The sequence below is a fragment of the Camelus ferus genome, chromosome 9 (assembly GCF_009834535.1).
Source record: "Camelus ferus isolate YT-003-E chromosome 9, BCGSAC_Cfer_1.0, whole genome shotgun sequence".
In the NCBI taxonomy this organism is placed as follows: Eukaryota; Metazoa; Chordata; class Mammalia; order Artiodactyla; family Camelidae; genus Camelus; species Camelus ferus.
In genome coordinates, this window is record NC_045704.1 from 57,633,223 (window position 1) to 57,647,176 (window position 13,954).

General features: G+C 40.2%; 1 protein-coding gene across 1 annotated transcript in view; it reads left to right on the plus strand.

Annotated features, from left to right (window-relative positions):
- The window catches only part of NOTCH2 (notch receptor 2), a 153,542-nt gene that overhangs the window by 70,770 nt on the left and 68,818 nt on the right, over positions 1-13,954 (plus strand). The window contains 3 exon segments of the mRNA XM_032486927.1: positions 1,031-1,290; positions 4,686-4,876; positions 4,878-5,022. Of these exon segments, the coding sequence (XP_032342818.1) occupies positions 1,031-1,290; positions 4,686-4,876; positions 4,878-5,022 (596 nt within the window).

Sequence of the window (13,954 nt, forward strand, 5' to 3'; positions counted from 1 at the left end):
ATATATGGGGCGACAGCCAAATGGCAAAATTTATAGTTAGAATCAAAGACTTTGTGTTCCTTTTAAATGCTTCTTAAAGGTCCTATTTAAACAACCTCTTCATTATGAAAATGGAGACTTTCCATGCCTTTTTATGCTGTTTAGAGAATATTACACGCAGTTTGGGATGATTATATATCTTACGCATCAATAGGTAGCATATAAAAAGATTCCTCAACACACACGTGGAAAATGTTATAGAATATTATTCTTGAATTGCTTTCCTTTTTTGCTTTGGTGCTTGTATGGCACCTTAGATATTTTTTATGTTATTTTAATTATATTCTTTGCTTTTCTTTTTGTTTAGAAAAGCTTCCTGCTACTAATATCTTAACAGATTTCAGTTTCTGAAAAGCCCCTTTGATCCTTTCCCTATTCCTATACCTCGTTTTTCTTTATTACAGTTTCAGCCCCTTGAACATAACCCAGAAATTTAGATATAGGCCAACTGATGTCCCAGTGGAAACGAGAAAAGAAGAACTTACTATTTCTCAGTGGTTAATTGAGAGAAAATACATGATATTTTATATATTTTAAAATTGGAGAGGATAACAGGGTCAGTCCATGCATTATGATGTAAAAATCTTAATTCTATCAAATGGCTTAGTCAAAATGAGAAAGATAATGATTTAAAGACAAGGATCAACAATAGTGTGCAAAAAGGTGCTGTTACACCAGATCAGCCTGTACATACATGAAAAAGGCTATGGTTGTATTTTGCCTCTGAATCAAGGTCATGCTGACTGGCCATGGCAGACCTTGCTGGATCACCCACCTGTATTCTGTCACCTGGCAAGATGCAAGAAGGCATAGGACTGTGTGGTTAAGTTCTCTAAGCACCTCTTTTCCTAAAGTAAGGCAGTTTTACGGGTTGTACCTCCAGGTTTCTCAATTCACAATCTAGTTTTCTTGAATAGGCTGCTCTATCCTGTAAGTTTTTGGACTTACGAGAAGTCAGATGTTTTCATGGACTCCTCTCTTTTCCGCACAGATGTCCAGAGGGCTTCTTGGGAGAATATTGTCAACATCGAGACCCTTGTGAGAAGAACCGCTGCCAGAATGGTGGGACATGTGTGGCCCAGGCTATGCTGGGGAAAGCCACATGCCGATGTGCCCCAGGGTTCACAGGCGAGGACTGCCAGTACTCGACCACTCACCCCTGCTTTGTGTCTCAGCCCTGCCTGAATGGAGGCACCTGTTACGTGCTTAGCCGGGATGCCTATGAGTGCTCCTGCCAAGTCGGCTTTACAGGTAACAAAGTGGGACTCAGACCCCTACTTTCCTATTCCGAGCAGGTACTTCTGTTTAGCATCTTCTAGATACTGTCATCTGGCTCTTTAGGGTCCCCCAACTCTGGTACATGTTTAACATTATGGTAAGGGACTGGAATGTTCCAATCAAGTATCCTTAACTTCCTTTTGAAAGAGGAGAAAGAGAAAAAAAAAAGAGTCAAATACTCAGAAGTAGTTGACTGCCTAAAGTCTGTGTATTCGGATCAGGAATCAGAATTACTTCACTGTCTCCAGAAGAAGAGTTGTTATTGATAACTTATTCCTTGAAATCTTCTCTCCCCAGACATTCAGGGCACTCGCTTTTCTGGTTTTATAAACTGATTGTGCCTTTTGCTTCTGTATCACCTTGACCTTGTCCTCATTCATTTAATTTTTGTGTTCTTTGGAACTCTGTTTTGAGCCTTCTTTTGAGCCATATCACTGCTTTCCCCAGGGACTCTCATGATCTCCAGTTGCTTCAGCTTTCATCTGTATTCTTTGCTGATGACTCTCATAGTCCATCCCCACCCTGCCATTCAGGCTCATATTCCCAACTATCCATTGCATCTCATCCTTGGACATTCAGCAGGTTCCTCAAACTCAACATGTTGTTATAAATACTGGTGCCAATGTCCACTCCAAACACTTCACACTAGAAATTACTTCTCACTTACTAGTACCCTACTTAGACTCAGTCACCTACTCTAACCTCTGAATTGCCTCTCTCACCTGCCTACTCCTCTTCATTTCCTCTGCTGCTCTGTAGCTGAGGTCCGTGTCATCTCTCACCTAGACTCCTGCAATTGTTTCCTGACTGGGGGTCCTTGCCTTTATCCCCATCTGGTTTACCTGTCACGTTACCTTTAATGCTAAGTGCAAATCTGCTCACAAACTCGCCTGCTTACAATGCCTAATGAGTTTTCATCATCTGCAGAATAAACTTCAAACTGTTTTACTTGGCTTCTGTAGCCCTTCACAAATTCACTAGGACTTGAATTTCTTTACAGCCTCACCTCCTCGCAAGCGTCTAGCTGTAGTGACGCCAGCATTCTCATCATTTCCTGAAAACGTCATACTTCCTCTTGCCTCCATGCTGTTGCACACCCTTTTGCCTGGAATGCCCCTTTCTATAATTGGTGATTGCCCAATGTTATTGTAAACTCTTAGTGACCCTTTCATGATTCCTTTATGCAGTTAGTCTCTATGTTCTATTATTTTATCTGTCGCATTTTGTTGTAATTAATTTTTACATGTCTCTCCTCTGACTCTATTATGGGTTCTTCAAATGTGGATCTGAGCTTTATTCAGAATGAAGCATAAGTGTTTATTAAGTTACATAAGAAAAGAACTATTCACCATTTTGTCTCCTCACCACTACCAGCAATTCTGTAGATAAAATGAAAAATGGAAAACATACTCAGAAGACTAGACTGAATCACTTAGTCTGGAATATTCTACTGTTTTTTTCATTAAAAGGTGTTGGCACAGGTAGAAGATAGTTAGGATGATCCATTATCTCCATTGTGACTGTGACAGCATTGATGCTGTGAGTCATTGAGGAGATCTGGTGGTTAAGAGAATAACTTTTTCCTGATTGTCAGTTTTGAGTTGTTTTGTTCCACAAGCAAAGGGCGGGCTTATCCATTTAAAACATTTTAATCCCAACTAGTGGAAATGGCAGTAATGCTTTCTTCATAATTAAAATGTTACTCTGAAATAAATCCTTAAAGCATATTCCATTGCTGTTAAAAGGATCTCTTCTTGGTGTTCTTTGGGCTTCTGGTCATCTTTATACAGCCGCCACTTTTGTCTGTCACTTTAGGGATCCCTGCAGGTCAAGCTCACCCGTTCGGTTTTGTGACAGCCCAGTAGCCCACCTAGTCAGACGTTATGAGCTCCTCTCCACTCACAGATGAAGAAACAGAGGCAGGAAGTTAGTTCCTGCACAAAACATGTATGGGAAACCAAGGTCAGAGACCTTTTTGTTTCAGTGGTAGGCAAACACTGATATAGACTCTTGTCAGCAGTAACCATTTTTATCTGTTCTCCACTGTGGGTAAGTACTTCTTGGTTGAATGAAGAAAAAATAGAAAGGAAAATTTTGGTTCCTTCATTTCCTCTCTGCTTAGCACCCTGAGATATATATGCTGTGCCCAGATTTTTATTGCTCTTTCCCCTTTGATTTGATATTTCCTGACAGACAGAGAGCACTTCTGTGTGTTCATGTGCCACCTCTCTCTCCCTTTTAAGAAGCTGTCATGACTCTCATTTGCTTTTCTATGGGGGTCAAAGATTTGGATATTTACCTAGACAACCGATTGGAGTATTAACAATTCAGGCAGTTCTCATACTTTTATTTTTTAACAAAGCTTAAACTAATGAAAACAAAAAGCCATGTGAATACCAAATTTAGTGGTAGCGTGGGAGTATTTTTTTTTTCCTCTTTCTACCTTGGAGAATCTGCTTTGATTCCTTTGAGTCATACTTTGAATCCAGCACTTTCTTTCCACTTCTTTCTGGTACTTTGCTGCCTAAGCGAGTCCGTGATCATTACCTTTCTAGATCTTTATTCTCATGACAGCTTCTAGCTATTTTCATATATGAGGAGCCAGAGATTCTTCATTCTCTTCAAACACATCCAGCAGCATTTTTGTCAAGACCACAATTAAAATGTTTCCCAGAATACATGTGCACGTATGTTGTATTTAAGGGAGACAGAAGTAGTATTGGCTTGTTTCTGTCATCTAAGCGGTGTGTTTAGTCATTGTGTATTGTGGAAAATACCAATGCACTTTATTCATTTAAAAGACATGATTTGAGAGCCTACTACAGGGATCTGACCCTTGCTAGTGAGACAGGTGATATAGTAAAAAGAAACAGCAAACTTGGGGTATGTGTTTACATGTGCAGGTGTGTGCGTATGAGAGAGAGAGGGGACAGGGATTTGGGGAGCTGAGGGGGCATTAAGGATGACTTCACAGCAGTGGTGACTTATGAGTAGAGTTGTCAAGATAACTGTGAGCCCACTAGGTAAACAAAAAGGAAGATGGCCTTCCAAACAGAGGAACAGCTTATGCAAATGCAAGGAGGTGTGAGACAGTAGATGCATCCAGACCCTTCTGTGTTGCCTACAGTCCTTCCCCCACCCATGTGCTCCACTAAATCTTTGTGTCTCAGCTGAGAGCCCTGGAGAGTGCCCCTGTTGGATGATCTTGAAGAGACTCTGATATGGGCTTCCTGCAAAATCCAAGAGTTTAGGGATTCTCCATGCAGCGACTCCCTTTATCAACTGTTGGGTGGGAGCTGTGGGGTGTTGAGGATGGGGCTGACTCCCACTTCTGTAGGCAGTACTGAGTTCTATTACCCTTCCTCTAGGTAAACTGTGCCAATGGACCGATGCCTGCCTGTCTCATCCCTGTGCAAATGGAAGTACCTGTACCACTGTGGCCAACCAGTTCTCCTGCACATGCCTCGCAGGCTTCACAGGGCAGAAGTGTGAGACTGATGTCAATGAGTGTGACATTCCAGGACAGTGCCAGCATGGTGGCACCTGCCTCAACCTCCCAGGGTTCCTATCAGTGCCAGTGCCCCCAGGGCTTCACAGGCCAGCACTGTGACAGCCCCTATGTGCCCTGTGCACCCTCCCCCTGTGTCAATGGAGGCACGTGCCGGCAGACTGGTGACTTCACATTTGAGTGCAACTGCCTTCCAGGTAAGGAGTCCCCCTAGTGTCCTGGGTTGAGGGATGCACATCCAGCACAGAAGGAAGTGGGTGGGTGTGGCTCAATTGCTCCTTTAGGAAGTACCCTTCCCAGCAGGGAAAAGAGGAAGTGAGAATTTTGTGTGGGGTGGTTTGCTGGTGAGAGAGGAGTTTTATGGGCCCAGTGTGATCCATAAACTGAGCAGGGGGTAATTTAACATGTCAAGGTTTATGATGATGAGTGGCTTGGAAATTGTTTATTGTCCTTTTTTGAGGAACAGTGAGAAATAAGAGAAACAGAGCTCTGGGAAAAGGGTAGATAAGCCTATGGAATGGAAAGGAACGTAGCGAGAATTCAACACTGAAAAATACGTATGTGTAATTAGTAGAATGCTTTAAATTGAACTGATAATAACAATAGATGATCGACTTTTCCCATATGCTTTTACCTCTGATGAAATAATAGATTATTTTATTATCTACCTGATTGCATCCACCTACCCTATTGTGATTTTCCCTAGGCTTCTGGTCTTCAGAACCCTCTCTGTGTAGACTCTCTGACTTTGAGGTAACCCTCCCCAGACTTGAAGCTGGAGAATTATAGAACTGGGGTGGAGGGTGGTGCTTTGTTAATCAGTGAGCACTTTTTGATGAGCCCTGATAGATTATGTACAGCACAACCACACATAACCCCAAGATAGAAGCAAAAAAGACGAGCAGTGTATAGGGGCTTGGGGCCTGGTGTTCTGTAGGATGGAAAAAGAAACAAGCCTGGCCGGTTCGCTAAACTCCTTATAAAAATGATGGGGCGGCCGAAAACCAAGAACTTTGATTGGGAACAGAACACAAGCAGCTGGAGCAGATGAATTACTAAGCAACAAAGATTCTGTTTTTATACAAATATCCTTGGTACAAAAACAAAAGAAGGAAAACTGTGGGGCGGGGGGTGGTGGGGTGGGTGGAATAATGTGCCAAGTCAGCAGAATTACCTCAAAAAGAAGTTGTTCTCGTTACTCTTTTAGAGTGGGAATCTTAGATTCTGGTGTTGTGGCTATGGTTCATATAAAATGGGATTGTGTGTTTTATCTTTTGAGGATTAAAGGTCATATGTTGGTCCTCAGATATAATTTATTCATTTCATTCAGTTAAAATTTATTGACTGCCAACATGTCCTAGGTATCACGCTGTGTGCTTGGGATACAGCAAGATAAGACACTGCCACATAATAGAAAACTATACCATTTAACTGTAAGCCACGAGAACAAGCTACCTGATTGTATTGCTTTCAGTTTCTCTTTCAGTGAAGAATAGATAATGCTGTCATTTTAGACACTAAATACATTTTTATTTACTTAATATTACTGTCATGCACGTTATCTCAAGAAGGAATAGCTAATAGATATCTTTCTTCACTCCCATATTTATTTGCATTTTAAGGGTTGAAAGAAGGAAACGAAAATGTGAACAGTTTAACTTTGCAGATATTCTAACAGTCTAATATTCTAATAGCCTAAGTGGCTAGTAATTGAGGTTAGTGCAATTTACTGTTGAGGGCTAAATGTATTTCTTAGTTTCAAGAACATTGCTTTTAATAGTTGCCTAGAACAGGAGGCTGATTTGGCAGCACAGTGCTAACGGGAAGTTAGAGGAGTCAATAAAGGAAGTTTTTAGCCGGGAGAGAGTGATTATTCACTCCCATAGTCTCTGCATTGTTATCCACTAGCCACGATAAGAACCTTAGGGAATTCTGAGAGTGTGTCCAGGAAAGGATCTGTCAAACCAGAATAGTATCTCCTCCTTGAGAAAGGAAATAACCAGGGATTCCACAGCTGAGAGGCTGCCAGGGCTAGTGGGACAGAGTCAGGAGATCTTGGCTGTCTCTTACACTCTGCTTATAGTTTAAAGCAAGACATTTATTTACATACTGATGAAGTAAGTGTGTGTGTGGTGTTTGGGATTGGGATGGGGGTGCAGAGTAGGTGGGGGCAGAGATTTGGCAAAGAGTAAACTGACATTTATTTAATGCCTTTTATGAATCAGGCCCTGTGCCAGGTACTTCTGCATCCATTAGCTCTATTACACAAAAACCTTGGGGATAGGTATTATTTTTCAAGTTTTCCCACGTGAAGCAACTCAAGTTTGGCGATGTTAAGTGATTTACCCCAAGTTGCACAGCTGACATGTGGTTAGGCTGAGTCCTGAAACCTAGGCAGGTTATTTCCAAAGCCTGTGCTTTGTACATCTTGTTGCATCACACTGTACTGCTTGTCTGCCCCGAAGGTGCTTTGAAAATGTGCAGAACTTTTTGTTAAATGCTTAGAGGTGTTTGGGTTAAAAAAATGTAGGTTCATGTTGTAAGGAAAAGGAGATACTTCTAATTAAGATCAAACAATATTTGTTACATACCAGCCTGTATATGGCATCATGCAGACTTTTAAAAATAGTTAAGTAGACAAGTTCTTGCCTTTTGGGGTCTCGTGATCTGATACAGAAGACATCAGCTTGGACAGTGTATAGAAGGAAATTAAAAAAGCATTCAAAACAACAGCTGATGCAGTAACACAGTGAATAAATCTGTATTTACACAGTGTGTCAGATTTTATGCTCATTGTTTTTATGTCCTAGGTGAAATTTGGAAAGTATTAACTTTATTTCCACACAGGGAGATAGTGCCTGGAGATGATTTTCTTTTCATAGTGCAGTACCATTTTCCTTGCCTCTCCCCCATTGCCCGCCACACTATTCGATAGACTGAAACGCTGCTTAAAATAATAATCAGTATCTCAATGTAAACAACACCCTTATTTGAAGGGAATCATTATTTCAGCTCTAAACATGGGGAATCCAAGTCAGCAGGAGGCAAAGTAGCTTTTGTCCAGGTGTTCTGCAATTCCCAAGGGGCTGCTGCTTCCCACCTCACTTCAAGTACTTTTTCCCACTTCTAACAGAGGCCTCCCTGGATCACCCTATTTCAAATTGTAACCATTCCCTTCCCCCCATTACTGGCCCTGGTCTACCTTTCCTTTTCTTTTTCTGTAACACTTATCATCTTCTTACTGTATAATTTGCACTATATAATTTACTTCATTATGCCTATTGTTTATTGTCTGTCTTTTCCAAATTCTGTCGCCTCCTCCCCTCTCCAGAGAGAAAGCTAGGATCTCTGTTTTTGTTTGGTGATGTACCCCAAGCACCTAGAAACCATGCCAGGTATATAATAGGTACACGCGTACTCAGTATCATAGTGTTGAGAATATAGCTTTGGTCTTCTCATTTTCTTCCTGGTATTGTGCATCCTGGACTTAGTTTGGCTTCTCGTCTGTACTTGGTTACAGTGATACTGACTAAAAAGAATTGTAGTCCTTTTCAACTGTGAAAGTCAGTGAACCCCACATAAGTTAGTGATTATATTTGAATAGTTAAGATATAGTTCTTTTCCTGTGAAGGGCCCTGTAGTTACTGTGAGTTGATTTTAGTATTATTTTAAGACTGATGGAAAGGGAATTAAAGCTGCAAAAATGACTCATCTTGTGTGACAAAGAAAGAAGTGTTTCTCCAAAGAGGGAAGAAGGAAAGAATATATTCAAGAGGGAACTGATATAATCAAACCAAGGAACTGTATTTCGTCGTCTCCTTAGATCAACAGCTGTTAATAATCCAGATCCTTCACGAACTACCGTTAAGGCAAATTTTAGCAGAAGGTCTGAGGAGGGGCACTCAGCCAGAATAATTTTAACAGAAGAGCAAAACAGAAAATAAACTATTGAGTCATTGATTCCCAGTATTTTTGAATGAGGGTCAACTACTGGGGAGAGAATAAGTTAAACTGGGTTTGTATTTGTGGATATTCTAAAATGTAGCACAGATAATCAGAAACCAGTGGGTTGTCTGAATCTCGTGGCTGTGCCTTGCCAGTTGGATTGGATAGTCCTTGATGGACTTTCCCTTTTTCTTTCTTTCCTATACCTCCTTATTCCTTTATGATTTTTAAAAACTTCATAAAAAGCTGTCTGATCTGTTCTCTCGAAACAATGAAGGTTTTTTCTTTATAAGCCACCTCTGTACTTTACAGGCTGATTATATGTAATATCCCTGTATCATTAAAATAAAGCTTAAGCACATTTTGTGGCTTTTGTGTCTACTGTGCTGTTTTTGAGCTTAACAACTCTTAGAAATAATTCCCTCCTGCATTCTCATATGCACAGGCATGTGATGGTCTCTTGGGTGTTATACTAATCATATGCTGGCAGGTTTCCTCTGGAACAGATGCAGAAATTATCATGCCATTTTGCAGGGCACATTATTTTAGCTCCTTTAACTTGGGCCCTAAACGCAGTTTTACTTGATGTTCCTGAATGTCTTTCCTGTTCTCCCATGCTTGGTGGTTTTGCCCATGCTAACTCCTCAGCTTTCTATCACTTTCCTCCCCCACCCACCCTGCCTTTTTATATAGAACTTACGCCGTATGATGTGTCAAAGGCACCTGTTTCACTGAAATGCCTTCTGTATTCCCTACCCCTGTGGGGATTAGAGACCCTCAGAGTCTTTCAGCAACCTGTATACTTCTAGCACAGCACTTACCAAACTGAGAGTTCATCCTTCCCAGAAGACACTTTCATTTTAACTTTTCCCCCAGTATCCAACTTAGTGCTTGGCACAAAATTGAGATGCAGTGAATATTTGATGAATGGATGAATTAAATGTGATAGACAATTCCCGTATTCTGTCATTTTTAATGTTCTGAATTTTTTTCTTTTGAAACCCTTTATTCATTTCTCTAGTTTCTAGAAAGGAAAGTAGAAATCATTTGGGAGATATCAAGGGAGGGAGGGAGGTAGGAGCAGCAGCCTGGGTGGGTGGTGGGGCAGGCATACATGGGCCATTCATGGGGTAAGTGAGCTCACTGGGGCCCGTTCAGAGGATGTATGAAGTATGCCAAGGAAACCAGTGGGACCGAGGTGGGACCAGTTTGCTCTTGTGACAGGCTTCTTCCCATAGGGCGGAGGGAGAATGTAGCCGGTAGGTGTTTACCTTTGTGCCTTTGTTCAGTTCCTGGCATCCCTGGTTTTTTCCTCACTCTTTCATCCCCGTGGATGGAAGCTCTTCTTGACGAACTTTCAGCCTGGTCTGGGAGAATCCTGGTTATATCATCTCATCTTCCTCTTTCTGCTCTGCTCTTTGTGCTTCTCCATCTAGCCTTTCCACCATCACACCTCCCAGGATCTGAAAATGGAAAGATATGGAAGTTCTCTTGAGAGATGCTGTTCTGTGTGTGGGATGACAAGTTCAGAAGACACTTTTCTGTTCCCCACCCTCTGTCATCATTTATCAGTTACGTGGCCCATGGTTTTATAACAGCACAGTCTTGAAATGTTCCTTCTGAGTTTAATTTCTTTCTTTTTGGCCTTTTAAGGATGTGAATTGGCATCAAGCAGTAGAATCCTTTTAGTACAGTCATGTGAGCCTCGCTGTAAGTCTGCTACACCCATCCCACCCACAGGTCTGGAGACTTGTCTGTTTCCCTTTCCCTTAAAACCTTAAAATATTTTTAAGAAGTGATTACACTAAAACTTACTCACTTAAACCTTATCCTTCCTCCCCACACCCTCCTTGGGTAGACTTTCTTACAAGAATTTGCTAGCTATTTCCCAAAAGAGTACCGTATCTCTATTTTTAAAGCATAAATCCTGTCTTAACTTTGGAGGAGAACTGATTTGGCTTGAGTTTTCTCAGACAAGGGGACTTTTGAACCAAGGTCAGTTTTTCAGATTATTGAAAGGGAACTCTGGGGTCCCAGAGAGCAAACTGATTAAAACTGGGTAAAGTTTCTGGTTCAGTATTGACTCCTATCTACTAGCCATGTAAAAGTGGATAAGTCAGCCATGTGGCCCTCCACTGCTTCATTTGTAACATAAAGGGATTAGAGGAGACAATCTCTAAGGGATGCTTTGATCCCACTGATATACAGAATCAGCAAATGTGTGTGGAACACTTACGTCAGACATTGTTTTAAGTGCTTTTCCTCCTAATATAGCAGATTTATTGAGGTATAACTTATATATCATGTAATTTGCTCTTTTTAAAGTGTACAGTTCAGTGGTTTTTAGTATATTTACAGATATGTGTAACTGTTGACACAATAAATTCCCGCTCATTTTTATCACTCCAAGAGAAGCCCTGTACCCTTTAGCAGTCACTCCCTATCCTCCCCTTAATTTCCTCCTAGCACCAGGCAAATCTGCTTTCTTTCTCTAGAGTTGCCTATTCTGGACATTTCATATAAATGGAAGCACATACTATGTGGTCATTCATGATGAGCTTCTTGCACTTAATGTTTTCAAAGTTCATTTATGTTGCAGGAGGTATCAGTACTGCATTCCTTTTCATGGCTGATTCATATTCCATTGTATGGATTTACTGCTTTATATTTATCCATTCATCAGTTAATTGACATTTGGGCTGCTTCCACTCTTTTTGGCTATTCTGAAAACTGCCACTGTGAACATTCTTGAACAAGTTTTTGAGTGGACGTATGTTTTCATTTCTTTCAGGTATATACTTATGACAGGAATTACTGGGTGATGTGGTAACTCTATTTAACCTTGCAGGAACTGCCAGATTGTATTCCAAAGTGGCTGCACTATTTTATATCCCCACTGGCAATAAATGAGGATTCCCAATTTCTCCATAGCCTCACCAACATTTGTTGTTATCTGTCTTTTTAATTACAGCCATCCTAGTGGGTGTGAAGTGATGTCTTATTGTGGTTTTGATTTGCATTTCCCTGATGGCTAATGTTGAGCATCTTTTCACGTACTTATTGACCATTTGTATATCTTCTTTGGAGATATACAAATCTTTGGAAATGTCTATTTAGATTCTTTACCCACTTTATAATTGGGTTATTTGTCTCAGTATTATTATATTATATATATTGTATTTTTACTTTTGTTGTAAGAATTTTTTATATATCCCAGATACAAGTCTCTTAACAGATATATGATTTGCAAATATTTTCTCCCATTCTGTGGACTGTCTTTTTACCTTCTTGGTGGTATCCTCTGAAACACACTGTTTTTAATTTTGATGAAGTCCAAACTATCTATTTTTTTCTTTTGTTGCTTGTGCTTTTGGTCATATTTAAGAAATCTTTGCCTAGCCCAAGTCACAGAGATTTACTCCCATGTTATCTTCAAAGAGTCTTATAATTTTAACTCTTACATTTTGAGTTAATTTTTGTGTATGGGATGAGGCATGCCTACAACTTTATTCTTTTGCATCTAGATATTCAGTTGTTCCAGTACCACTTACTGAATTAAGTGCTTTTTATTTCTAATTCATTTAATCTTTAAAACAACCTTTTGGGTAGGCCTTGTTAATTACCCCCAGAGAGGAAAGGAAGTTTAACTATCTTGCCCAGGTTCACTCAGCTGCCACATGGCAAGGGTGAGGATTGAATCGAGGCATTTTGGCCCCAGAGGCCATGCTTCAATCATGAATTAACTTTTTCACCTACTTGCCTTCTTACCTACCTACCTACCTACCTACCTACCCAATGACAGGAAAGAACTACCTCAAAAATAGTTATAAAAAGAAAGCATTTTATTTCTTATCTATTGTGGTTATGTTGAAATGCTTCTGCTTTCTCAGCCTGACTGTGGTTGTTGGTTGGTGCATTCAGTTAGTTGCAGCCTTGGCTAATAAAAGTTCAGGGTCAAAGTTTCAATTCCTTATAGTTTGGGTGCAATGGTTTCATCACCTCCTTGATACCCTAGTCAACCAAATTTAGTTTTAGTCACCAGGAAGATCAAGTTAGGTGGAGGATAACCAATACCAGTTCTAGGACACCACCAAACCACAAGTTCTAACAGTGGTGGGCCAGGACCCCTTATTTCCCTCCCACACTCTAAAGCTATCTTTAACTTTTCTAAAGAATACTTCCATCAAGAGCACTAGACTAGGAATACAGACCTCAGTTGTTCAGGGACTATACTTGATAGATCTGTGGGCTTAAATAATTCAACATTTTTCTGACTCATTAGTCCATTTGTAAGACTTTCATATGATTAAACAGATATATGGGTAATACGATTAATTTTTAAAAATTCCAAGTGTATGAAATTTTTCATAGTCTTTCTTGAGCTTACTTAATGATTCATCTACTCGAATGGATGAAGTAACAAATACCTGGAGAAATAGAATTTTCTTCAGTCAGGCTTTCAGTTATCCTCATCTTCTACAAAGTGATTTCCTTTGGTCCTCTGGGTTTTTGGTTTTGGGTTTTTGGTGACTTGGTTCATATGCATTTACATGAATGCTACTGTATTCAGAGAAACCAGCTATGTTCCAGTGTAACGGAGCAGATGTTGAATGCCACCATAGCTTGTGGTAAGGAATGAATAAAGCAAGGTGTAACTGATGTTTGTCCCACTCAGCAGACTATAAACGCCCCCAAAGCAGGGACTCTTTCTTTCCCTCACTTATATCGTAGTCTGGTATAATGCCAATAAGTGTTTCGAGTGAGAGAGGAAACTTTTAAGGGACATTTTGAAGAGGCCAAATAGTTCATCATACTGTATTTCAAATAAAAGAATGTTTACTCAGTGAACGCTTTTCTCTTGTTTTAAAGCTAGTAGTCTTCTATTTTAATAGCTAAGGGATTTGGTAGCAAGGAGAGAGAAAGAAAAAAGCTTAACATGTATAAATTACAGAGGAACATACAATAGACAGGGTGAAGTTTGGTGTACTAGTTTCATTTTTCAGAAAAGGGAAAAATCAAGAGGAAGGAAGCAATGATGTAAATATGGAGAGGAGGATGAAGGAATTGAAGGGTTGGTAAGTTTAATTAGTAATAATGCCACTCCATATTCAGATAGCTTTTTATATTTATATTGTACTTTACTCATGAAGTGGCACTTACAACAACCTAGGAAGGCAGGCTGGG